The sequence below is a fragment of the Bubalus kerabau genome, chromosome 1, assembly GCF_029407905.1.
Source record: "Bubalus kerabau isolate K-KA32 ecotype Philippines breed swamp buffalo chromosome 1, PCC_UOA_SB_1v2, whole genome shotgun sequence".
NCBI lineage: Eukaryota > Metazoa > Chordata > Mammalia > Artiodactyla > Bovidae > Bubalus > Bubalus kerabau.
This window is the reverse complement of record NC_073624.1, coordinates 31,251,615-31,277,761: the sequence shown is the minus strand read 5'-3', so window position 1 is coordinate 31,277,761 and position 26,147 is coordinate 31,251,615. Positions and strand designations below refer to the sequence as shown.

The 26,147-nt window shown below is 37.7% G+C and overlaps 1 protein-coding gene and 2 long non-coding RNA genes across 7 annotated transcripts in view; 2 read left to right on the top strand and 1 right to left on the bottom strand.

Annotated features, from left to right (window-relative positions):
* Positions 1-8,049, top strand: part of LOC129645922 (uncharacterized) — a 33,524-nt gene extending 25,475 nt beyond the window's left edge. The window contains exon 4 of the long non-coding RNA XR_008711551.1: positions 7,934-8,049. This is a non-coding gene — a long non-coding RNA (uncharacterized LOC129645922). The remainder of the gene's footprint in view (positions 1-7,933) is intronic.
* The window catches only part of PLEKHA5 (pleckstrin homology domain containing A5), a 261,652-nt gene that overhangs the window by 7,358 nt on the left and 228,147 nt on the right, over positions 1-26,147 (bottom strand). For 4 of the 5 annotated variants that reach the window (XM_055571365.1, XM_055571373.1, XM_055571300.1 and 1 more), the window contains 7 exons: positions 17,534-17,635; positions 14,558-14,669; positions 13,622-13,668; positions 11,685-11,802; positions 6,354-6,472; positions 1,207-1,416; positions 214-354 (listed from right to left, as the gene is read on the bottom strand). In XM_055571365.1, coding sequence (XP_055427340.1) covers positions 214-354; positions 1,207-1,416; positions 6,354-6,472; positions 11,685-11,802; positions 13,622-13,668; positions 14,558-14,669; positions 17,534-17,635 — 849 coding nt within the window. Of the gene's footprint in view, positions 1-213; positions 355-1,206; positions 1,417-6,353; positions 6,473-11,684; positions 11,803-12,648; positions 12,838-13,621; positions 13,669-14,557; positions 14,670-17,533; positions 17,636-26,147 lie in introns of all 5 variants that reach the window. The other variant, XM_055571291.1, reaches the window with a different exon arrangement.
* LOC129645925 (uncharacterized) lies at positions 270-1,903 on the top strand. The gene is made up of 3 exons (XR_008711586.1): positions 270-396; positions 558-665; positions 1,356-1,903. It is a non-coding gene; the product is annotated as an uncharacterized LOC129645925 (long non-coding RNA).

The window sequence follows — 26,147 nt, the reverse complement described above, 5'->3', positions numbered from 1 at the left end:
TCCAGCCTCAACTGATCATGTTTTAAGTTTTCAGTTAACCCAGTTTTTGACGTGGCTGAATGTATTGATGGAATTACACGAAACCTATCATTTCACTGAGATCAGCATCCTCTGTGACAGAAAGCCACACAAAACTATCTTCAACCTTCCCACCTGATCTCATCTTAAAAAATTTATCCCTTTGGAATATGTGTCCTAAAATAATCTCGCTACCTCTCCGCCTAAATCCGTATTTTGAGGTTCAGCTTCTTTTAGTTGAACAGTGTCTGTGGCAGGAGTGTCATGGTTTGACTTCACATCATTTTCTCTGATGACAGTGTCCAGTTCCTTAGAGTTATCATCCTTTCTTCGAGCCTGTTCAACAGATAGACAGTATTTTAGATTCATACTATACAGGTATGTGTAGTTTCCAGATAGTACCTGCTAATTTTTTTTTTAAGTTGGCCCTTCATTTGCAAAGTTTCCTTATGAGAAACAACAGTAGCATCTTATATATGTTAATCGTCTATTTGGTAATGTGTAGAATGTACAGTTACTTAACTGTTAACCTCTCCTAGAAATGCCTGCTCTCCAACTACGCTAAGAGATTTCCATGATGATGGGGAGGCACTTTCAGTTAGTCCACATCAACAAACAGGGATCGACCAACTGAAGCCTCTGGAAAGGTTCGCTAGTCTGCTCTGATTTATCAATCAGGATAACCAACAAACAAATAATAAGAGATGGAATGGTGTCTCTTTATAAGACTGAAGTTAAAATGTGCTGCATAGTACAACTTTTATTCCAGCTCTCCCCTGCTACAATTTAGGTCATGCTAAATTAGGATACAGAGTATTGCACATTTTATTGGGAGGGGAATTGGGGACTATCTTACATGGAAATTTTACATTTGTTGAAAGCAAATTTTATCTTCTTGTTATTTCTGTGACATATACAGGACAGGTTATGTCTTTACTGATTTATAGTAGAGGAGATTAAGTTTACAACCAATAGGAGGGCAGTCAACAAGTAATTTAGCCCAGGTTTTTTGAATCCAGGGCTATTTCCATTTTACCAAGCAGTCTTGGCATACCATAAGAGTTAATAATATAACTATCTATGTTGCCAATATTTAAAAGCCCATCTACCATGTAACTCTATGATTCTAAGATTCAACTGATATTAGATTTACCCACAAGAATGAGTAAAAACAACCGATATATATACCTGGGTAATCCTGAATGGATTATCCCTTAAATTTGAAGGACTTGGTAAAGGTGACTGGTCTAAAGCACCAATAAGGTTTAATCCTTTTTTCTTTTCCCTTAAGCATGCTTGTTGATGCCTCCTGATTCTTTCCATTTGCTCTTCCACAGTCATCCTAGGTCGAGTGCTTTCAGCTAAACAGAGCTGTTCCACTGCACTTCTTGGTCGTTCCTTTAAATTAAAAATAAACAGATGAATCCTGAATACAGGGTAATAAGTATGTAAAAATAAAAAAATGTTTAAAATGGACTTCCCTGGTGGCACAGTGGATATGAACCTGCCTACTAATGCAGGGGACATGGTTCAGTCCCTGGTCTGGCAAGATCCCACATGCCACAGAACAACTGTGCCACAAAAGTCCTTGCTCTAAAGTCCTCGAGCGGCAACTACTGAAGTGTGCAGGCCGTACAACCCGTGTTCCACAACAAGAGAGGCACCACAACCAAGAGCCCACACACCACAATACAGAGAAGCTCCCGATCGCCACAACTAGAGAAAAGCCCTTGAAAAAAGAAGCAGTGAAGATGCAGCACAAAAATAAACATAATATTTTTAATTAAAAAAAAAAAGTGTTTTAAAATGCATTAATTTTGTTGGCAAAACCAAAAGTGGCAGGTTTAGATGTCATTTACATAACACCAGAAAGGCAGATTACTTTACGAGTGCACTGATGCATGATCAGTGATGGAAAGCGAGAGAGGTGGGAGGTAGGAGGAAGGGGAGAAAAGAGGAACTTAAGAAAGGTATTTGCTTGTTTAAAAAAAAATACCAAACGGTATGGCAGTTCTGAAGTGACCCTACGTCACAGCGCTAAAATGGGAAATTGTATAAAACTCAAATTAGGAGAAAAAAGAGGCATAGCTTCTAAATATCAGTAATTTTTTTTTTTCCTATGTTGCACAAGATTTTCATTATGGGATGTGGGTTCTAGTTCCCTAACCAGGGATCAAACCTGGGCCCCCTGCACTGGGAGAGTGAAGTCTTAACCACTGGACCACCAGGGAAGTCCCTCAGTAATTTCTGTTATTATACTAAAAATGTAATGTTTCAAGTCACACTTTTTTTTTTTTTACTGTGAAAAGACTGGTAGAGAAGACATTCTTAGTTTATGAGCAATAATAAAACTAAGGAAGAATTTATTTTCTATAAATCAGATGGCTATATTATATATATATATATATATATGCATATACATGGTTCACTTTTATGGTTTACTGAATGGTTTAAAAACATCAGTAACATTAAACAACCAGTTTTTACTTCTCACTTTCTTACTAAGTACACCAATAACTGTCATAAGGAAATTTTAGCTTATTTGATATAACAGAAACTTTAGAGATTAAACATGTAGAGACATCACCAGATGGTCAACACCAAAATAAGACTGATTATATTCTTTGCAGCCAAAGATGGAGAAGCTCTATACAGTCAGCAAAAACAAGACCAGGAGCTGACTGTGGCTCAGATCATGAGCTCCTTATTGCCAAATTCAGATTGAAACTGAAGAAAGTGGGAAAAACCACTAGACCATTCAGGTATGACCTAAATCAAATCCCTTACGATTATACAGTTGAAGTGAGAAATAGATTTAAGGGACTAGATCTGATCGACAGAGTGCCTGATGAACTATGGAATCAGGTTCGTGACATTGTACAGGAGACAGGGATCAAGACCATCCCCAAGAAAAAGAAATGCAAAAAAGCAAAATGGCTGTCTGGGGAGAACTTACAAATAGCTGTGAAAAGAAGAGAAGCGAAAAACAAAGGAGAAAAGGAAAGATATACCCATTTGAATGCAGAGTTCCAAAGAATAGCAAGGAGAGATAAGAAAGCCTTCCTCATTGATCAATGCAAAGAAATAGAGGAAAACAACAGAATGGGAAAGACTAGAGAACTCTTCAAGAAAATTAGAGACACCAAGGGAATATTTCATGCAAAGATGGGCTCGATAAAGGACAGAAATGGTATGGACCTAACAGAAGCAGAAGATATTAAGAAGACGTAGCAAGAACACACAGAACTGTACAAAAAAGATTTCATGACCCAGTTAATCATGATGGTGTGATCACTCATCTAGAGCCAGACATCCTGGAATGTGAAATCAAGTGGGCCTTAGGAAGCATCATTATGAACAAAGCTAGTGGAGGTGATGGAATTCCAGTTGAGCTGTTTCAAATCCTGAAAGATGATGCTGTGAAAGTGCTGCACTTAATATGTCAGCAAATTTGGAAAACTCAGCAGTGGCCACAGGACTCGGAAAGGTCAGTTTTCATTACAATCCCAAAGAAAGGCAATGCCAAAGAATGCTCAAACTACTGCACAATTGCACTCATCTCACACACTAGTAAAGTAATGCTCAAAATTCTCCAAGCCAGGCTTCAGCAATATATGAACTGTGAACTTGCAATGTTCAAGCTGGTTTTAGAAAAGGCAGAGGAAGAGATCAAATTGCCAACATTTGCTGGACCATCGAAAAAGCAAGACAGTTCCAGAAACAAATCTATTTCTGCTTTATTGACTATGCCAAAGCCTTTGACTGTGTGGATCACAATAAACTGTGGAAAATTCTGAAAGAGATGGGAATACCAGACCACCTGACCTGCCTCTTGAGAAACCTGTATGCAGGTCAGGAAGCAACAGTTAGAACTGGACATGGAACAATAGACTGGTTCCAAATAGGAAAAGAAGTACAGCAAGGCTGTATATTGTCACCCTGATTATTTAACCTATATGCAGAGTACATCATGAGAAACGCTGGACTGGAGGAAGCACAAGCTGCAATCAAGATTGCCGGGAGAAATATCAATAACTCAGATATGCAGATGACACCACCCTTATGGAAGAAAGTGAAGAAGAACTAAAGAGCTCCTTGATGAAAGTGAAAGAAGAGAGTGAAAAAGTTGGCTTAAAGCTCAACATTCAGAAAACTAAGATCATGCCATCTGGTCCCATCACTTCATGGCAAATAGATGGGAGAACAGTGGAAACAGTGTCAGACTTTATTTTTTTAGGCCCAAAATCACTGCAGATGGTGATGGCAGCCATGAAATGAAAAGACACTTACTCCTTGGAAGGAAAGTTATGACCAATCTAGACAGCATATTAAAAAGCAGAGACATTACTTTGTCAACAAAGGTCCGTCTAGTCAAGGCTATAGTTTTTCCAGTGGTCATGTATGGATGTGAGAGTTGGACTATAAAGAAAGCTGAGCGCCGAAGAATTGATGCTTTTGAACTGTGGTGTTGGAGAAGACTCTTGAGAGTCTCTTGGACTGCAAGGAGATCCAACCAGTCCATCCTAAAGGAGATCAGTCCTGGGTGTTCATTGGAAGGACTGATGTTGAAGCTGAAAGTCCAATACTTAGGCCACCTGATGGGAAGAGCTGACTCATTGGAAAAGACCCTGATGTTGGGAAAGATTGAATACATGAGGAGAAGGGGACAACAGAGGATTAGATGATTAGATGGCATCACTGACTCAATGGACAAGAGTTTGGGTAAACTCTGGGAGTTGGTGACGGACAGGAAGGCCTGGTGTGCTGCGGTTCATGGGGTTGCAAAGAGTCAGACACGACTGAGCAACTGAACTGAACTGAACTGAAGATCTACAGAAGAGAGTACACAGGTGTTTTGTGCCCTCTGGACTCAACTGCTGAGGACTGACTAGGATGTTGGTGTGGAGTTGCTAGAGTTTTGGAAAGAACCCAGGGCAGAGGTTAAGTATTGTCAGAATTTTGGGGATATACTTTGTACTTGTACTTTAGTATCTTTCAAGAATAATCATCATTTGTTGTACTTTTCAGTATCTTTTCTTATCATTTTATCTCATACCAAATAAATAGAATTTATAAAGATGAAAAGTTTAAAAAAAAGGTGAAAAGTAAAAGTTCTTTTGCAGTCCAAATTTCGAAAGAGTACTTGGGGAAGTGAGTTAAATCCTCTAGGAATCTTCCCAAGAAGACCAAGGTTAGACTGGTGAAAAGTCAGTTTGAATTAAATGGATCTTAGATGAAAGTGTGAAAAATAGAGGATTTCCTTCTCATTCTTAATTCACATTTCTCACTGTAACCAGAGGACTGCTGCTGCTGTTAAGTCACTTCAGTCGTGTCCGATTCTGTGTGACCCCATAGACGGCGGCCCACCAGGCTCCCCCGTCCCTGGGATTCTCCAGGCAAGAACACTGGAGTGGGTTGTCATTTCCTTCTCCAGTGTGTGAAAGTGAAAAGTGAAAGTGAAGTTGCTCAGTCGTGTCCAACTCTTAGCGACCCCATGGACTGGCAGCCCACCAGGCTCCTCCATCCATGGGATTTTCCAGGCAAGAGTGCTGGAGTGGGTGCAAAGTCTAAGTCTCCCACAGCAGAAAGGCCCTGAAAACTCAGGCTGGCTTGTAAATCCATCAGCTTGTCTGATCACAGAATGTGTTTATCACTCTCTTAAGGAAATTCTTAGAGGTGTCAAGGAGCAGCTATCTGGGAACAGATTCTACAAACTGGTCACTAAAGGCTCCATGTGGAGTCTGAGCAAAGAAAACCTAAATTAGGCCTGTCCTCTGAGGTTGCCAACTGTGTGGCTGCTAAATCACTTCAGTCGTGTCTGACTCTGTGACCTCATGGCCTGTAGCCTGCCAGGCTCCTCTGTTCATGGGATTCTCCAGGCAAGAATACTGGAGTGGGTTGCCATTTCTTCCTCCAGGGGATCTTCCAACCCAGGGACTGAACCCACATCGCCTGTATGGGCAGGCGCATTGAACCCACATCTCCTGTATAGGCAGGCGCCATGCCTGGTGGCGCATGGTACCACTGCGCCACCAGGGCTTCCTGAGGTGCTAATTCCCTGAATGTAATTTTAGAAATTAAGATTGCTAATTTTTTCTTAGAATATGTAAAAAAAAAAGTTTTGATGGGAATTCCCTGGTGGTCTAGTGGTTAGCACTCCGAACTTCCACTGCAGGGGGCATGGGTTTGATTCCTGGTTGGAGAACTAAGATCCTGCAAGCTGCGTGGTGTGCCAAAAAAAATTTCCAAAACAATCCCCTAAAATTAAAACGTACATAAATGTGGCAATAAATAGGTTTCAGAATCCTTCTAGAAATTAATGGATAGTTAAATACCGTTCTTGAATCCATCATCTTCTTGGTTTTCCTTAACGTTACATATGAAGCTATTGTCGAAGATTCGGGTGTGGGTGATTTTGTTCTTGGAGGGACTACTCCAACAGGAAAATGGGAACCTAAAAGTAAAAAGAGTAGTAAGTTCTATAAAACATCTTCACATGACACTATCTCTCTCACTGATCTATTCAGTTTCTGAGACTTTTAAAATTAGAATGCAAATTTATTGTTTGAAAAGAGATAGGGAAACATAATAACCCTTCATTAGTCATTTTATCTATAAGCCAGCAATGATGCTAACCAGACAAACTTAGGGTTAGATTTAGAAGTAAAGTTCTACTGACTATAACAGATGACATTAAAACATTATAAAAATTCAGTAATACTCAATGGATCATATATCTTCACAACAGCTCTGTAAAGACAAGAAGGTAAAGGAAATGCAGTTTCTGGGTTAATGGACTTCTTCACATCCATATAGCTCAGCAGCATCATGGCTGGGGTTTCTGCTTTTCCTGTTGTTGCTCTCCTTCTTCATGAAATATTTACAATTATTTTCAGAGGGTGAAAGTACCTTAATCTAATCCTGTCACACAGATTAGCAAAGTTATTGTCGAAAGGTAGTCATTTACCTAAATGTCCTTCATTTTCATTTGATCTCTTTCGATCATACTGCACTACCTCAATAAAGAATCTACTAACAATGTTAAGAGAAGTTAACTATAGGTAATTGAAGTTAACTTTTTTTTGCATTTCTGAAAATCTCTAGAATGAATACATACTACTTTTATAATTAGAAAACAACACACAGCTGCACACACAAAATCATTAACATAACAATAAAAGCCAGTGGTCAGTTAACAGGAAATGTATTCACTTGTATCATAGTTGTCTTGTTTAAGCAGAAGAGGCGCACTTTTGTCCACGGGGGACACAAGTAAAGGAAGGAATTAATCAAATCTTGATGGTTTGTTGGAAAAAAAAAAATCACTCTCTTGGGGCTCACTAATGTTACATGAACTAAGTATCAACAGAAAAATGAAATCTTATTTTTCCCACTAAAACCAGATAGTGGTCAACCATTCACGGTCCCTATAGGTTAAGAACCAAACGATCTGCAGCTGAATCAAGGCGAAATATTATGAAACTGTGTGTTTATGAGAATTGTGTATTTGAGGATGTGAAGAGCTGGACTGCTACAAGTAATTTTATAAAGCAAATAAAAGACTTTTCTGTTGTGTCAGTCAATGGTCCATTTTTTTTTTTATTGAAGGATAATTGCTTTACAACATGGTCCATTTTTAAGAGCTCTATTTTAAGTCATGTGGCACAATATAAATTATACTGTAATTGATCTGCATACTTCAGACAATTTATTCAGATGAGAGCCTATTACACTTTTTTACATTAAATTTTTTTTTTTTATTTTTAGGATTACACTTAAAAAAAAACCCAAATTTTAAAAGAGGAAAAACTTTGAGAGAACATATTTCAGACAGTACAGTTTTTATGAGTAAATATATCTATGAGTTTTTTGCTGAAGAGTATTAAAATTTGTTTATCCATACTCTTCTTGACAGACATGTGACTGCTTCCAGTTTTTGTCTGCTGCTACTGCTGCTAAGTCGCTTCAGTCGTGTCCGACTCCATGCAACCCCATAGACAGCAGCCCACCAGGCTCCCCCGTCCTTGGGATTCTCCAGGCAAGAACACTGGAGTGTGTTGCCATTTCCTTCTCCAACGCATGAAAGTGAAAAGTGAAAGAGAAGTTGCTCAGTCGTGTCCGACTCTTAGCGACCCCATGGACTGCAGCCTACCAGGCTCCTCCGTCCATGGGATTTTCCAGGCAAGAGTTCCAGAGTGGGGTGCCATTGCCTTCTCCGTTCCAGTTTTTGTCTACTATAAATTAAAGCTTGCTTTAAAGACCCTTGAATAAGTCTTTGTGAGGAGTTATGTTTTCATTTTTCTTAGGTAGATACATAGGATTCCTAAGTTTGATAACTGCATGTTTAACATTATAAGAAGCTGCCAGACTATTCTATCTTCGACCACCTCAGAAATGTGTGTGAATTTCAGCTGGTCCGCATCCTAACCAACACTAGGTAGTCAGTCAGTCTTTTAAGTTCAGTCATTTTAGATGGTGTGCATTGTGATTTTTATTTGCATTAAAACTGCAATTCTTTTATGATCAATAAGTTGTAAACTTTTCCATGTGCTTACTGGTCATTTGTATACCTTATTTGTTAGCTCTCCAAGGCTTATATGCCTGCACTGGGTTGTTTATTATTGATTTACAAGAGTTGTTTATATATTTTGAATACAAGGGTTTTGTCAGGTGTATGTATTGGTAATTTTTTTTCCTGTTCTGATGGGCAAAAGTTCTAAATTTTGATGAAACCAAATTAATCAGTTTTCACTGAGAGTATACCCCTCAGAGGGTCCCAACTTTATCTGACTGGGTCTCCTAGCAGACTACTAATATGTTCATGCTCTGAGCTTTGTCCTGTCGCAAAGTGAAAGCTGGCTCTCATGCTCCACTTAGTAACTTCCTGGATGCCTCCTGCTATAGACTGAAGTGGTCTTCCTAAAATTCCTGCTGAAACCCTAGCCCCTGATGTTGTGGACCTGAAAATGGTGCTTAAAAAGAGGTTGTTATGACTCACAGACTTAAGAGAATGAACTTATGGTTACCCAGGAAAAGGGAGGTGGAAAGGAATAGGTAGGGAGTTTGGGATGGACATGTACACTCTGCTATACTTAAAATGGATAACCAACAAGGACTCTATAGCACAGGGAACTCTGCTCAGTGTTCTGTGGCAGCATGGATGGGAGGGGAGCATGGCTGGCTGAGTCCCTTTGTTGTTCACTTGAAACTATCACAACATTGTTTGTTAATCAACTGCACCCCCAATACAAAATAAAAAGTTAGAAAATCTTCCCAGAACTTGATCTTTCAGCCTGCAGAACTGTAAGAACAAATGCCTGTTGTGTAAAGCTCTTGGTGGGACTCCCCTGGTGGTCTGGTGGTTAAGGATCTGCCTTGTAATGCAGAGGACATGGGTTTGATCCCTGCTCCCTGAACTAATATCCCACATGATATGGGGCTAACTGACCCTGCATGCCAAAATTAAGACCAAACACAGCCAAATATGCAAAACAAAACCAACAAATAAACCCCCACAAAACAAGCACTTGTTCTATAGTATTTTGTTACGGTGGTCTGAGTAGACTAATGATGTATGTGTTAGTTGCTTAGTTGTGCCTGACTCTTTGTGACTCCATGGACTGTTAGCCTACCAGGCTCCTCTGTCCATGGAATTCTCCACGCAATAATACTGGAGTGGGTAGCCATGTGATCTTCCCACCCAGGGCTTGAACCCAGGTCTCCTGCACTGCAGGTGGATTCTTTACTATCTGAGCTACCAGGGAAGCCTAGACTAATGAACCACCCTTCATGTAATTTTCCGCCTGAACATTCCTTTCTTTACTTTTCTTCAACTTGTTGAAGCTTCTCAAAAAATTTAAGTGATATAAACCAGCTTTTATATAAAAGTGCTGGGTCTTAGTTGCAGCATGCAGGATCTTTTAGTGGCGGTATGCAAACTCAGTTGCGGCATGTGGGATCCAGTTCCCCGACCAAGGATCAAACCCAGGCTCCCTGCATTGGGAGCACAAAGTCTTAGCCACTGGACCACCAGGAAGTTCCTGAACTAGCTTTTTTTTTTTTTTGGCTGCACCAAGTCTCTTAGTTGTGGCACTTGGGATCTGAAGATTTGTTGTGGCATGCAGGATCTTTTCAGTTTTGGCATGCAAGTTCTTTGTTATGGCATGTACGATCTAGTTCCCTGACCAGGGAGTGAACTGGGGCTCCCTGCATCGCAACTGTGGAGTTTGAGCCACTGGGCCACCAGGGAAGTCCCTGAACCAGCTTTTATAATCCCTGTTTGTGGGAGGATTGGCCAGGGTATCTAGTTACCAAAAACATTTACTTTTGTTTGCTGTCTAGTAATTCCTGCATATTTATAACTACATGCAACAATATGGTAAGGACTAGGACTGTGACTCTTTAACTTAAATTTGTCTGTGAAAAGAGAAAGTTAACAAAGACTTTCAATGAGAAGATAAGATTTGAATGAGAAAGGTGTATAGATATTAACTTTTCAAGATAGCAGTATTTTTCTAATGGGAAAAAAAACACTGACATTAGAAAACCTTGAAAAATATTCCAATTATGGAAAAAACTATGTGAATATTACCATTTCATATTGTTCAAAATTTACTTTGTGACCCTCTAGCAGGTTTAAAAAAAATTGACTAGGGATTTATGATGATCAGAAATTACTTTTCTGAAAAATCCCACATTCTAGAGTATTTGTTTTATCTCTAACAAATTTTTTTGGTGAAACATTTTTGAAAGTAAGTCACAAATACTTTACTCCTAAGTGTTTCAGAATTCACTTACTACATCTCCTAAATAATCACAGTATCACAGTATCATTAGGCAGTATCTAGAACCTATGTAAATTTCCATTATTCTCCAAAGAATGTCTTTAGAGCTTTTCTTTTAAACCACGATCAACTCAAAGTTCAAGTATTGTACTATATCTGTTTTTCTCTGTCTTATTCCTGAATAGCCCCCTCTCTATCCTTTTTTTTTTTTTTTTTTAAATTCTTAAAGAATGACTAGCATTAAAAAATAATCAGATGACTTCCTTGGTGGTCCAATGGCTAAGACTCTGAGCTCCCAATGCAGGGGGCCCAGGTTTGATCCCTGGTCAGGGAATTAGATACCACATACTTCAACTAAGACTCAGCACAGCCATATAAATAAGTATTAAAAGATAATCAGAGTATACACAGTAAAAATAGCATTATTTCATAGAATTTACTTTTATAGAAATTGTATAAAAGTCTGTCTTATTCCTAATCTTTTATGTATAATTTTGAAAGAGTAAAAACCAAAAAATAAACTGTCAGGTTAGGAAATAGAAAGTTTTTCACAAGTTTGACATAAACTTATACTCAATAAAACCTCACCTGAACTGACATGAAGTTTTTTAGTCTTTATCCCACAAAGGATGAATAGTCCAAAAATATTGCTGTGTTTAAAAAGAGAGATTCCCAGCAGAGAAGGTGACTTATAATATACAATTTATGGGTCATATTATTGTCCCAATATCTGAAAACTTCTAAATTCAGAAACTCGTCAGATTCCACAGGTTTCAGATAAGGGATTGTGGGCTCATATATGTACTTTGTCAGCATGCAAACTGAATTTGTTTCTAAAATGTCTGAAAAACACAGGAGATAAGACATATCACAAATGCTGACCTTTAACAGAAGTTTCTATTTCTGAAGCAGGTTCTGATTTTTCTTCTCCATTAGACTCATCAACTTCTGCCACTGTTGTTAATTCTGGCTCACTCTTGTAGAGTCTATAATCTGGACCCTTGAAAGAAAGATGCGTAATTACAAAAAAAAAAAAAAAAAAAAAAAAGGCAAAAGTCTTTTTAAAAATGTTTACCTCCAAAAATTAACACTCTTAACAATCAAAAGCCTCAGTCAGCTATATTGGGTGTAAATCAATTAATATATATGTTATAATTAGGATAGGGAAAAAAAAGACTTTGTAAGATTTTTAACCAGTATATCTTTTGGTTTTAAAATTAAGAATATTTCTCTTAAGGACAAAGTCATCAGAACATTTTTATCATAGTATAACTAAAGTCTGAAAATAATTATATCATATTAACTCAATTAGCCCTATTTCTTTTTTTCTTGTTCTCTTCTCCTTGCTTTTTACATTTAACACATTTACTTAATCTCTAAGCTTTTTCCTAGTTTCCATGGGTAATGTCTCTTGCTGGCAATGTCCAAATCCTCTAACAGTTTTCCTATACTGAACTGCCCATATCCCAATCTTTTTATCGTTCCTGATAAGAATCTTTTTCTTCCTTGCATCTTTCTGATTTAAAGATATCACTTTGCCTCCAATATCCTGAAATGGTAGATTTAAAATATGGCTCCTTAAACACATGCAACATAACCACTTGATTAAAATATTCATGAAAAGCAACAAACTATGAAATATTAAAATTGTGGGGGGAAAAATGACAAAATAAGAAACATAAAACTAAAACAGGAAAAAGAGACGATAATGTTATATATGAACACAAAAGTACTGGCTAAAAGTGATGTGATAATAATAAAAAGAAAAGATTGAGTCAAAAATAAATTGTTGGGAAAAATGAGGGCATGTACAATTGATTACTCTGTGGCTATTGCAGCCACTTACACAGTGGGATCCATTTCTTGGATATCCTTGAACTTGGTGAATCTTCTTTTCTTCGGGCAGATGGACTGGGCCCCTGCTATAACAGAGCAAGGAGCTGCTATCACTGGGCAGAGGGGGGATTATGGGAGGCTGGTCTGTAAAGTCATAGGACCGAGGAAGTGGAGGACGAGGTGGGACTACTTCCTCTTCCTAAAGATTGTAGAATAGTCACCTTATTTAGATAAGCATATTGAATTAAGTATATCGAAATTCTTTGCAATGGTAAGTTAACTTACATTCACTTTAAGAAAATTAAAGGGACACTGCCAAGTCAAGAGTCTCATATCAAAAAGTAAAACCAAAAATGTTTATGATAGCCAATAACTGGGTTTTAAATTTGGTTGCATCTCATTTTTTTGGTAACCATAGGTTAGCTTTACTCTGAAGCTCAACATCAAAACAAATTTATGAAACTACTGTATTTCATTTTAAAAATAGAAGAATTAATTTTAAAAATCTTGCTCCACTTTGTTTAGGTAAATTTAAGAGAAAAAAAAAGCCATTTCTTTTTGGTTGACTTTTACACAAAATTCACAACAACAGATGCTTTCAACTAGGTTGACAGTATCTCTTTACAGTTGTAATTTCTTTATGGTATGCATGATACACAGCCAACTTATCTATCAGTCATCTCATACACTTTAAAAAATACACCAAACAATGATAAATAAATACTCAAATTACTTAGATTAGAAAAAGTATGACAATGTTAAAGTTCTAACATAGATAAAAAGTGGTGATTCAAATTTTTTTGCATTAAAAAAAGGGAAGAAGATTACACTCGTTAAAAGCACCAAATTACTGAACCAGTGAAATTTCAAGATTAAGACAATAACAGATATATTTAGAAAACATTTCTGTTATGAGTAAATTCTAATTCATGTTTTAATTATAAATTAAAATAATTATAGTTAGAGAAACAATCCAAACTTACCTCATTTTTGTACTTAACTGTTGAGAAAGGCTTTGATCCTATCATACCTATTAAAAAAAATGTAAACTATAACTACTTAACACTAAACATACCTTCTTAAATCTATAGAAAAAAGGAACAATTCCATTTTGCTTATTTTCAACAAAAGCTTTAGTTTCTAACCCCCTGTTTATTAACGTTTTCTGAATTTAAAACCCATTACATTGCTATACAGTAGAAATTAACACATAAAGCCACTACAATAAAATAAATTTAAAAACTCATTACCTTAAAAATACAAACAGAAATATCTAATTTAAACGACAGTACGGGCAAATGGGTTTTCTCAAATACAATTGGTTTAAGTATGATTTGATACAATCTTTTAGGAGGGCAATTTGGTTGTGCCTATCAAGATGAAAAATGTAAACTTATTTCTCATTTTCTAGAATCCATTAGTACTAGCATGTGTGTTTATCATGTACACAGTAATGTTCATTATATCAAAGAAAAACAAAAAAAAACCTCAACCAACCCACCAACAACCTACTGAAAAAAATACACTGTCCATCAACACTGAAATTGATAAATTACAGTTTACCTATATAATGTATTTTTACACAGCTGTTACTATACTGTGTTGTTAAGGAGAAAAAAGCATACCGATGAAAACCAGCACTTTCTATTGTGGGGAAAAAACTACTCAAACTAAATTATTGTGTGTGTTTATAATTACAGATATAAAACAATGATTTATTTTTTCCTGAGTGTGGCTGGGAGAACTTTTGCTTTCTATATTACATATAAACTTGGGTACTAATTCATTATTACACAGTACCTGTTTTCTAATGCCAAAAATCCAGTAAAATAACAAGGGAAATCCAATTCTGCATGTCATTCCATTTAGATATAATAATATGGTCAATTAGTGCAGAATAAAAGACGAAACCAATGTACCTGTTTCCGAAGTGCCTCTCTGCTGCTTGTGTTTACTCAGTCCTTCCATGACATCCTGAATTCTCCAGAGTTCTTTCTGAATTTGTGCACGCTGAATTCCTGCTGATTCGGTCTATCCGTAAAAATGGATAGACCACACATGAGGGCGGTGAGAGGGAGAGAAATCGTGAGATACAGTTATAAATTCCACTAATTACATATCTAAAAAATGAGAACCACAGTGGTTACATTTGAGACTATTTAATATAATCTGTGTGTCCTTCTCAGTTTTGCAATGTCAATGATAAAAGAAAGAAAGCAGAGAAAGAGAAAAATTTAATATTTCAGACCTACATAGTACACTATTTCACATTTTTTCAATAAGCATTGTGTTGCATTATTTACAATTGGGAAGGAATACTGACTAGAGGGGACTAAAAATGGGGGACTTCCCCTAAACCAAAACCAACAAAACAACACAAAAACACAACAGAACAGAAACTCACCAACCTCAAATTAAACAAAGCATTTTTAGGGGAAAAAAAGGAAAGTATTTTAGCTTCCTAAGTTCTAGAACATAGAGAAATGCCAAAAAAGAAAGGGCAATTTACAAAATATATTTTGAAGAGTTTTGACTAATAGAGTTAAAAAGAATTTTCAGGACAAACTTTCAGTTTGCCATTTTATTATTGCCATTTTTATTCTAACCTAAAGTTGTATCTACTTCTTTTTACCTCTAATACCCCATTTCATGACCTTCGGCTAAATACTCTAATTGAACCCAAAATAAGATAATATTGGTAAGATTCTAACAAAACTCTATGACTCATTGATAAACAGTAAAACAATAAATATAATTTTTAGGACTATAACTTAAAAAGAAACAGGTAAGTAAGTACGAAAATTGTCATGATTATGCTAGCCCTGAAATGTGAATACCAATAAAGACTTGTGAGAGGGAATATAAACTACACAAATCAGACAACTGCACATACAGAATATGTATTATGTTTGCAATAATTTAAAAGAATAGATATTTCTGTGTATCTGAAAGGTGTTTAATGAAAACCTCATTTTTATTTTATTTTGCACTTCTCTGGTTCCTAGTTACACTGACCAACTTTTCAAACACTTGTTAGCAAACTGTGTTATTAAGTTTTCTATCAATTAAAACTATTTACGCTCTTTGTCTATTTTGCTAATGCATTTCTGTTTCTCCAAACCAAAATGAAAAAGTTTTCCGCAAATCTAGTTAAGTAACTTGTTGAATTTTTAGAGGTTCAAGAGACTTCTTCCTAGTATGTCATTTTCTAAGTTTTCTATGTTGTTTTCATTGTTTACTCATGTATTTAACAAATATTTATATATGTTTTATATATAGTATGTTTTATTTGCCTGGTTCTATTCTAAGTGCTTAAAAAAAATCAACACATTTAACCATCATAATAACCCAATAGGGCTAGATACTGGTATTATTTTTATTTTACTGAGTGGAAACTGAGGCATATGTAACTGGCCTAAGGTTATACGTGCAATGCTACTTCTCATAAGATGTGCCTCCTAGTTTTTTCATTTTTTTACAAATTGTCTAACTACTTGTGGTCTTTATTATACCTTAAAAATACAGAACCATTTTGTGATTTTCTTTTCTGGAAATTTGGTTGGAATAGAATTATGCTTATGGAAAGAATTTTCATTGTGATAATATTAAATCAGGTCATCGACAACACAGTATAACAATTAATACCTCTCCATTTATTCAGGTCTTCTCTCATGTCCTATACTAATTAAATATTCACGTGCTCAGTCACTCAGTCGTGGCCAGCTCTTTGCGATCCCATGGACTATAGCTTGCCAGGCTCCTCTGTCCACGGAATTTTACAGGCAAGAATACTGGAGTGGGTTGCCATTTCCTTCTCCTAAATTTTCGTGATGAACTTTTTTATTAGATTAATCAGGACTCCAAACTACTTTGGTTCACAGCTTCTTTTTTATGGCCTATGGCCTAAAAATTAACTTTATACTCTTACTCTTAAGGGGTTATTAAAAATCCCAAGTACCAAAGATTTTGTGGCAGAGTGTTTATACTTGCAACATCTAAAGTCTTTAATATCTGGCCTTTTACAGATAAAGTTTGCTGATCCCTTGGTTATATTTTAGATATTTACCATTTTTTAAATATTCCATTTAGTAACTTCAGTGTACAAAACAGAAGTCACAACCACACATGGCTACTTAAATTTAGATAATTAAAAATTCCTAGCAACATTGCAAATGCCCAACAACTACACTAGCAACACTGAAGGGCCTAAAAACTACATGTGGTTTAGTGATTCTATTTTGGGTAGCATGCATAGAAGACAGGTGACTTTCTATGTCAACCTTACTATTTATTATACTGAATTGTTGAGTCCACTGGGATTCCAATGCAAATGATTAAATTTACATAAGGTCACAAGCATGAAGTGACTTTTATTATTATTTTTTCAAACATATATAATCTCCATTCCCCAGGGTATTATTTTAAGACAGCTATTATTATTTTCAGTTTATAGACGAGAAAACAAACACCTGGACCTTGGCTCCCTATCTACCTATTCACAAAATTGGATTCTTTATGCCAAAAGTTGCCACATCTTCCCCTATTCTAATTAATATAGCAGTCAAGATAATGGGCTAAAACAGTTTGATAGAAGAGAGGGATTTAAAATAGAATAGATAAAATAATTTGACACTTCAATGTCAAGTGACAACCAGGAGCACAGAACACCCTGGGGCTCACCATGTGCTCAACAGAATAAAGAACTTTTAAACAATGAGGAATGGGCTACTTTGTGAGACAGTAAGATTCCTATCATTGAAAGTATCATTGAAATCCAGATGTTAGGTAGCTAATTATGCAACAAATGTTGAAGCTGTGAGTGAATCCAACAAGATGGATTGCACAGTACCAGTCAAAACCAGTTAGAACAAAGTAAACTTATTATAATTCTGTACCTGAACTTCACCAAGGCGATCCAGCTGCTCTTGCATCTGGTTCCTGGTAACAGTTACGTCGTACTCTAACTTATCATATTCTCTCCACGCTCGTTCCAGTTCCTAAAATCAAAGGGCTTTAATTACTTTCACGGAGAAAATGTGCTGGTGTGTTATCACTCTTGTAATCAATAATGGGCAAAGTACAACATGTTATAACTCATTTCCCTTTTTTCCTCTCATTTAGTTCAATTTAAGAAGAATGCTGAGCAACTGAATTATTTATTATTGTGCTGCTGTATTCAAATTTCACTTAAAAAAAATCAAAAACAAACAAAAATAACCCCCAAACAACCCAAACAAACACACTTTACATTATTCATTCATGACATCAAAATATTCAGCTGATTGTAGGATCTAAAGAGGTTTATTTGGAGAAAATATGTTATTTTATTCATGATAATACATTAATTTTTTCTTGAAAGTGATTTTTTAAAATGCAGAAGAGGCATAAGTAAAATATTTTCTTATCTGTCATAATTAACATTTGTCCAGAAATAAAAACACTAAATAGGCTGTATTTTTAGCATGTCAGATTTTCAATAACGGTGGAAGCTTCACATGACTTTACTTAGAATACACAGTCATGTAATGATTTCCTTTTCTTGGGCTCCAAAATTAATGCAAATGGTGACTGCAGCCACAAAATTAAAAGACACTTGCTCCTTGGAATAGAAGCTATGACAAACCTAGAGAGCATAATGAAAAGCAGAGACATCACTTTGCTGAAAAAGGTCCATATAGTCAAAGCGATGTGATGGCTTTTCCAGTACTCACGTATTGATGTGAGAGTGGACCATAAAGTAGGCTGAGCACCAAAGAATTGACACTTTTTAAACTGTGGTGCTGGAGAAGACTCTTTAGAGTCCCCTGGACTGCAAGAAGATCAAACCAGTCAATCCTAAAGGAAAACTGAAGTCGCTCAGTTCTGGCCGACTCTTTGTGACCCCGTGGACTATAGCCCACCAGGCTCCTCGTCCATGGGATTCTTCAGGAAAGAATACTGGAGTGGGTTGCCATTTCCTTCTCCAGGCAATCTTCCCAACCCAGGGATCGGATCAGGGTCTCCTGCATTGCAAGCAGACGTTTTAACCTCTGAGCCACCAGGGAAGCCCCAATCCTAAGGAAATCAATCATGAATATTCATTGGAAGGACTGAAGCTGAAGCTGCTATACTTCAGTTACGTGATGCGAAGAGCTAATTCACTGGAAAAGACCCAGATGCTGGGAAAGATTGAAGGCAGGAGGAGGAGTCGACAGAGGATGAGATGGTTGGATGGCATCACTGACCTGATGGCCATAAGTTTGAGCAAACTCTGGGAGATAGTGAAGGACAGAGATGCCTGGTGTGCTGCAGTCCATAGGTCACAGAGAGTTGGACACAACTTAGGAACTGAACAACAACAAATGAACCTAGTTCAGCTAACTAATACAGTGAATCCTGCTTGTAGAGACTTGACAGAGGTACTTCCCACCTATACTTTTCTTCTTTGGGGAAAAGAAAACTATCCCTAAACCTCAAATCAGAGAGAAAACTTTCATACTTTAATCCTTAACCACATGTCATCTATTTAATACAGAATAATTCTACAAGTGCTCAACAATACATTGTTAGGAAGGATAAAATGAGGGTAACAGACTCATCATCCTAAAAGATGATGCTGTGAAAGTACAGTTCAATTCAGTTCAATTGTTCAGTCATATCCAACTCTTTGCGACCCCATGAACCACAGCACGCCAGGCCTCTCTGTCCATCACCAAGTCCTGGAGTTCACCCAAACTCATGTCTATTGAGTCAGTGATGCCATCCAACCATCTCATCCTCTGTTGTCCCCTTCTCCTCCTGCCTTCAATCTTTCCCAGCATCAGGGTCTCTTCCAATGAGTAAACTCTTGGCATCAGGTGACTGAAGTATTGGAGTTTCAGCTTCAACATCAGTCCTTCCAATGAACACCCAGGACTGATCTCCTTTAGGATGCACTGGTTGAATCTTCTTGCAGTCCAAGGGACTCTCAAGAGTCTTCTCCAACACCACAGTTCAAAAGCATCAATTCTTCGGTGCTCAGCTTTCTTTATACTCCAACTCTCACATCCATACATGACTACCGGAAAAGCCATAGTGTCGACTAGACGGACCTTTGTTGACAAAGTAATGTCTCTGCTTTTTAATATGCTGTCTAGGTTGGTCATAACTTTTCTTCCAAGGAGTACGTGTCTTTTTATTCCATGGCTGCAATCACCATCTGCAGTGATTTTGGAGCCTAAAAAGATAAAGTCAGGCACTGTTTCCACTGTTTCTCCATCTATTTGCCATGAAGTGATGGAACCGGATGCCATGATATGAACAAAGTTAGTGGAGGTGATGGAATTCCAGTGGAGCTATTTCAAATCCTAAAAGATGATGCTGTGAAAGTGCTGCACTCAATATGTCAGCAAATTTTGAAAACTCAGCAGTGGCCACAGCACTGGAAAAGGTCAGTTTTCACTGCAATCCCAAAGAAAGGCAATGCCAAAGAATGCTTAAACTACTGCACAATTGCACTCATCTCACATGCTAGCAAAGTAATGCTCAAAATTCTCCAAGCCAGGCTTCAGCAATACATGAACCGTGAACTTCCAGATGTTCATGCTGGTTTTAGAAAAGGCAGAGGAACCAGAGATCAAATCGCCAACATCCAATGGATCATCGAAAAAGCAAGAAAGTTCCAGAAAAACATCTATTTCTGCTTTATTGACTATACCAAAGCCTTTGACTGCATGGATCACAACTGTGGAAAATTCTGAAAGAGATTGGAATACCAGACCACCTGACCTGCCTCTTGAGAAACCTGTATGCAGGTCACGAAGCAACAGTTAGAACTGGACATGGAACAACAGACTGGTTCCAAATTGGAAAAGGAGTATGTCAAGGCTGTATATTGTCACCTTGCTTCTTTAACTTCTATGCTGATTACATGATGAGAAACGCTGGGCTGGATGAAGCACAGGCTGGAATCAAGACTGCTGGTAGAAATATCAATAACCTAAGATACGGAGATGACACCACCCTTATAGCAGAAAGTGAAGAAGAACTAAAGAGCCTCTTGATGAAAGTGAAAGAGGAGAGTGAAAAAGTTGGCTTAAAGCTCAACATTCAGAAAACAAATATCATGGCATCTGGTCTCATCACTTTATGGCAAATAGATGGACAAACAGTGGAAACAGTGCCTGACTTTATTGTTTTGGGCTCCAAAATCACTGCAGATGGTGATTGCAGCCATGAAATTAAAAGACACTTACTCCTGAAAAAAAAAAAAAAAAGACGCTTACTCCTTGGAAGGAAAGTTATGACCAACCTAGACAGCATATTCAAAAGCAGAGATATACTTTGTCAACAAAGGTCTGTCTAGTCGACACTATGGCTTTTCCAGTAGTCATGTATGGATGTGAGAGTTAGAGTATAAAGAAAGCTGAGCGCTGAAGAATTGATGCTTTTGAACTGTGGTGTTGGAGAAGACTCTTGAGAGTCCCTTGGACTACAAGGAGATCCAACCAGTCCATCCTAAAGGAGATCAGTCCTGGGTGTTCATTGGAAGGACTGATGTTGAAGCTGAAAGTCCAATACTTTGGCCACCTGATGCGAAGAGTTGACTCATTGGAAGAGACCCTGATGTTGGGAAAAATTGAATACATGAGGAGAAGGGGATGACAGAGGATGAGATGGTTAGATGGCATCACTGACTCAATGGACCCGTGTTTGAGTAAACTCTGGGAGTTGGTGATGGACAGGGAGGCCTGGCGTGCTGGAGACCATGGGTTCACAAAGAGTCGGACATGACTTAGAGACTGAACTGCACAGACTCAGTGGCAGTCCAATAATATAAGGAGATGGCATTGCCAGGCCGACACAGAACCTCTTTTGTAGAAAAGTTCAGAGGGAGACCAAAGCTGCTGTGTGTGTGCTCAGATGCTCAGTTGTGTCCGACTCTCTGCAACCCTGTGAACTGTAATCCACCAGGCTCCTCTGTTTATGGGATTATCCAGGCAAGAATACTGGGGTGGGTTGCCATTTCCTCCTTCAGGGGATCTTCCTGACTCAGTGATTGAATTTACATCTCCTGTGTCTCCTGCATTGGCAGGCAGATTCTTTACCACTGGGCCACCTTGGAAGCCCAAAACTGCTACAGAGGCAACTAAATCCGAGAACATTTTAGAATGGTGGGGAATTCTTGTCCTTCACATAAAAAACAGATCTACAGGCAGCCTACTTTACTAATATTCTAGGGGTGAGGAAACACAATATAGTTTGAATTTCCCTAACCTGGAGAGTCCTGCCATTCCACTGTACCAGTGCCGTTATCCTGCTGAACCTGTTTCTGCCTTTCCCTCTGGGCTCCTCCAGCATGATTACGTGTGAGTAATAACACAAGTCTATGGGAAGCAGCCAGCAAAAGGAAAGCACTGGCCCCATACCAGTCCTCCCAACACCTGGCCAAGCGTTTCATTAAAGAGTTTAGTGGCTTATCCAAGTACAAGGTTAAAATCTTTAAATGTGACATTAGCATTTTTTGTCAAGAAGATAATATCTAGGTACACTAAGGCAATTAAAAGGGGTGATAAGTTGCACATATACAATTATCTTAAAATCACAGGCACAAGTCAGGAAACACAGCAGTGCTTTCAATAAAGACCTGGACTTTTCAAGCCATATAGTTAAGAGAATGAGATAAATCCTGTGATTTAGAACCACATGGATGAACCCCCATAATGTTGAGAGAAGCCAAATAGTATATCCTATATGGTTATACTTTAACAAAGTCCAAGACAGGCAAACTTAATATACTGTTTAAAAGTCAGGTAGTCACTTTTTTTGGGGAGGAGGCAGTCATGGAGAAGAAAGCATCCCATTAAAATGCAATGCCTCAATAAGGATGTTGGCCATGTCTGTGTGGTTAATCTGTGTACTTTTCTGAGAAAATGTTCTACCCTTAACAGAGGTTTAAAAAGAAAGTGCATGTGCCTATATGGACTTGGTACAAGGATGGCAGAAAACTTTTTTAAAATTTGACTCCGTCTAAGTTTATGGCACGGAACAAGTAAATTTTAATAGAGGTTACTTCTTTACAGTCTATACTGAGATAAGATTTGGCTACTGTAGGGGGAAAAACCCCACACTTTAAGTAGGTCTGCAACATTCAGAGGCAATGAAACCCAGACTACCAAAAAGAGATGAAAGAGAATTTTAATATGTAACTACAGAGCCAGGGCAGCAACATATTGTGGGCTTTATTAAGAAGGAATTAAGACTGATGATTCATTTCCAAGTTTTTAATATAATAAGAACTTTCCTTTCCTTGTCCAGAACCAATGGCAATTTATAACAGAATCTACCCATGGGAATAGTTACACAGTATGATACACATGAATGTAAATGTTATTTATTACATTATGCTTAGAGCTAATAGACTGGTCTGCTTCTGGTTTGCCTCTCAAGCAGTGTTCCTGAGTTCTAATCTAAGTAATGTTAATCCACTGTTCTACTTTTTATTAAAAAAAAAAAATGTCAAGCATAAGAAACTGGCAGTAGATTTTGCTTCAAAATAGAGATGAGGGAGTAATACAGAAATTGTAATTATTAGCTTCTTTTTGCCTTTCCATTGTGTCCTTTGGACAGCAAGGAGATCAAACAAGTCAATCCTAAAGGAAATCAACACTGAATATTCACTGGAAGGACTGATGCTGAAGCTCCAAGACAGTGGCCACCTGAAGCGAACAGCCGACTCATTATGCTGGGAAAGACTGAGGGCAAGAGAAGGGGGCGACAGAGGATGAGATGCTTGGATGGTATCACTGACCCAAAGGACATGAGTTTGAGCAAAGGGAGACAGTGAAGGACAGGGAAGCCTGGCATGCTTCAGTTCATGGGGTTGCAAAAGGTTGGACATAGCAACTGAACAACAACAAAATTAGCTTATTAAGCTCCAACAACTCTTCATGTTTAAATATTACAGATTAAGGTCCACAACTACACCTTGGAAAATTAAAATACTGCAGTACTTAAATCTGGCTTCCCTGGTAGCTCAGTAATCCACTGCAATGCACGAGTTGTGGGTTCAATCCCTGGGTCAGGAAGATCCTCTGTAGAAGGAAATGGCAACCCACTCCAGTATTCTTGCCTGGAAAATCCCATGGACAGACAGGCCTGACAGGCTACAGTCCATGGGGTTGCAAAAGAGTAGGACCTGACTCAGTGACTAAACAGCAAACAACAATTTAAATTTACCATTATGTTTCGGTGATTAGGCACAAAAAATATTGATTTTGGCCATTACTACCCAATGATAACAATTCTGTCAACTGGGTATCAGAACTAGTTGATTTTTGAGATCAATCAAAATAAAGTTAATGTAATTTCAGTTTTACCTTCAGGATGTAGGGATTTCTTGGCACAGATATTAACAATGTGTTTAGAATTTGAATAATTTTTTTAAAAATAACATTTTAAATGATTTTATACTTACCTTAGTATATAACTGCATCAGAGATAAAAATCACTACTTACTAAACACATAACATATCTTATTATACTATCTAATAATAACTAGTATATTGGCTTTTTTAAACCTAAAAAGATGTTACAAGGGACAAATTCAAACTATATAAAGTGAGGCTCAACTAAATCAGGTATGATTATGGAGCTACCTTAATTTTAAATATCTAGTTTATGATAACAATTATAGTCTTACTTTTTTGGCTACTTATAATCTTTAACTTACTGCCTAGTTACAATCTTGAACTCATATATTTAGTTTCTCCTCTAATCTTCTCTTTGAAACAAAATAATATTCCATCTCAAAGAAAATGGTTGCTTTTTATTGTACAAATTGAAGATATAATGAATTTTTCTAATAATAAAAGTAGAATAGAACACAAGAAAAGATAAGAAGATCTAATATGCTCCCCCTTTGTTAGCAGTTTTGTGGATTATTTTTTTAATCCTCCTTAGATATATACAATGGAAATTTCCAAATATAAACAAATGTAGCCAACAAGCACCCAAATGCAAAAGTTATCAATACATGATGAATCTGGTTTCATCTATAGAATCCATTTTCCATCCCCATGGGATCATTTCAAAGCAAGTACCAGAGATTATATTGTTTCATTTATAAACACTTCAGAAAAGAAACAAAAATGAAAAAAAATAAACAGACAAATTCTAATGAATTTTAATAACTAATATGCTTCCCTGTTGGCTCAGATGGTAAAGAATCCTCCTACAATGCGGGAGACCTGGGTTCAAGCCCTGGGTTGGGAAAATCCCCTGGAGAAGGGAATGGCTACCCACTCCAGTATTCTTGCCTGGAGAATCCCATGGACAGAGGAGCCTGAAGGGCTACATACAGTCCACGGGTTCTCAGAGAGTCAGACACAACTGAGCAATTGAGCACACACATGTATTTCTTTTAAAATATATTTTTAAAATCATTTTATTTATTTTTAGCTGTGCTGGATCTTTATGGCTGTGTGGGCTTTCTCTAGTTGCGGCCAGCAGGGGCTACTCTATAGTTGTGGTGCTCGGGCTTCTCACTGTGGTGGTTTCTCTTGCTGCAGAGCACAGGCTTTAGAGCAAGGGCTGAGTAGTTGTGGAATCTTCCCAGACCAGGGATTGAACCTGTGTCCGCTGCATTGGCAGACATATTCTTAACCACTGGACCACTAGGGAAGTCCTAAAAAATATTTTAAACTGTAACAATTTCCCTGTCTATTCCTTTGCTACTTATTTGTTGAAGAGAATGGGTTACTTGTTCTGTAGAATTTCTCCAATGCTAGGCAATGGCACCCGACTCCAGTACTCTTGCCTGGAAAATCCCATGGATGGAGAAGTCTGGTGGGCTGCAGTCCATGGGGTCGCTAAGAGTCGGACACGACTGAGCGGCTTCCCTTTCACTTTTCACTTTCATGCATTGGAGAAGGAAATGGCAACCCACTCCAGTGTTCTTGCCTGGAGAATCCCAGGGACGGCAGAGCCTGATGGGCTGCCATCTCTGGGATTGCACAGAGTCGGACATGACTGAAGCGACTTAGCAGCAGCAGCAGAGTCTGTTAACTGAATTCCTGTGGTATTGCTTAGCTTGTGCTTGTGTTTTCTATGTTTCCTATAAACTCGTAGTTAGATGCTGAGGTTTGCTGAGATTCAGACTTGATTTTTGATTCCCCCAACCTCACGAGTGTTGCTGGGTACTTTCCACTGCAGCATTTCAGGAGGTTTATCACCCCTGGCTGCCTCTGTTTCTAGGATGTTGTATTACAATCATGAAACAACCAGTGTATTTAAAAGTCATCATGAAATCTTTCAAAGTGTATTTCATAACAATCCATGTATGTTAATAGATCTGTTAAAAAAAAATCACATTTTGCTATAATTCTCAGTAGCTCTGTGTGATATGCAGAATGAAAAGATGAAGATATTTCAAGCGCAGGCTTCTCTTCAAGGTGGTTTATCTGTCCTCTTCCCCAGCCCATTAAACTTTATCCATTCTAGTCTAAAGTCTCCAATGACTTAAGTCCCTCCCATGCAGAATCTGGTCTAGAA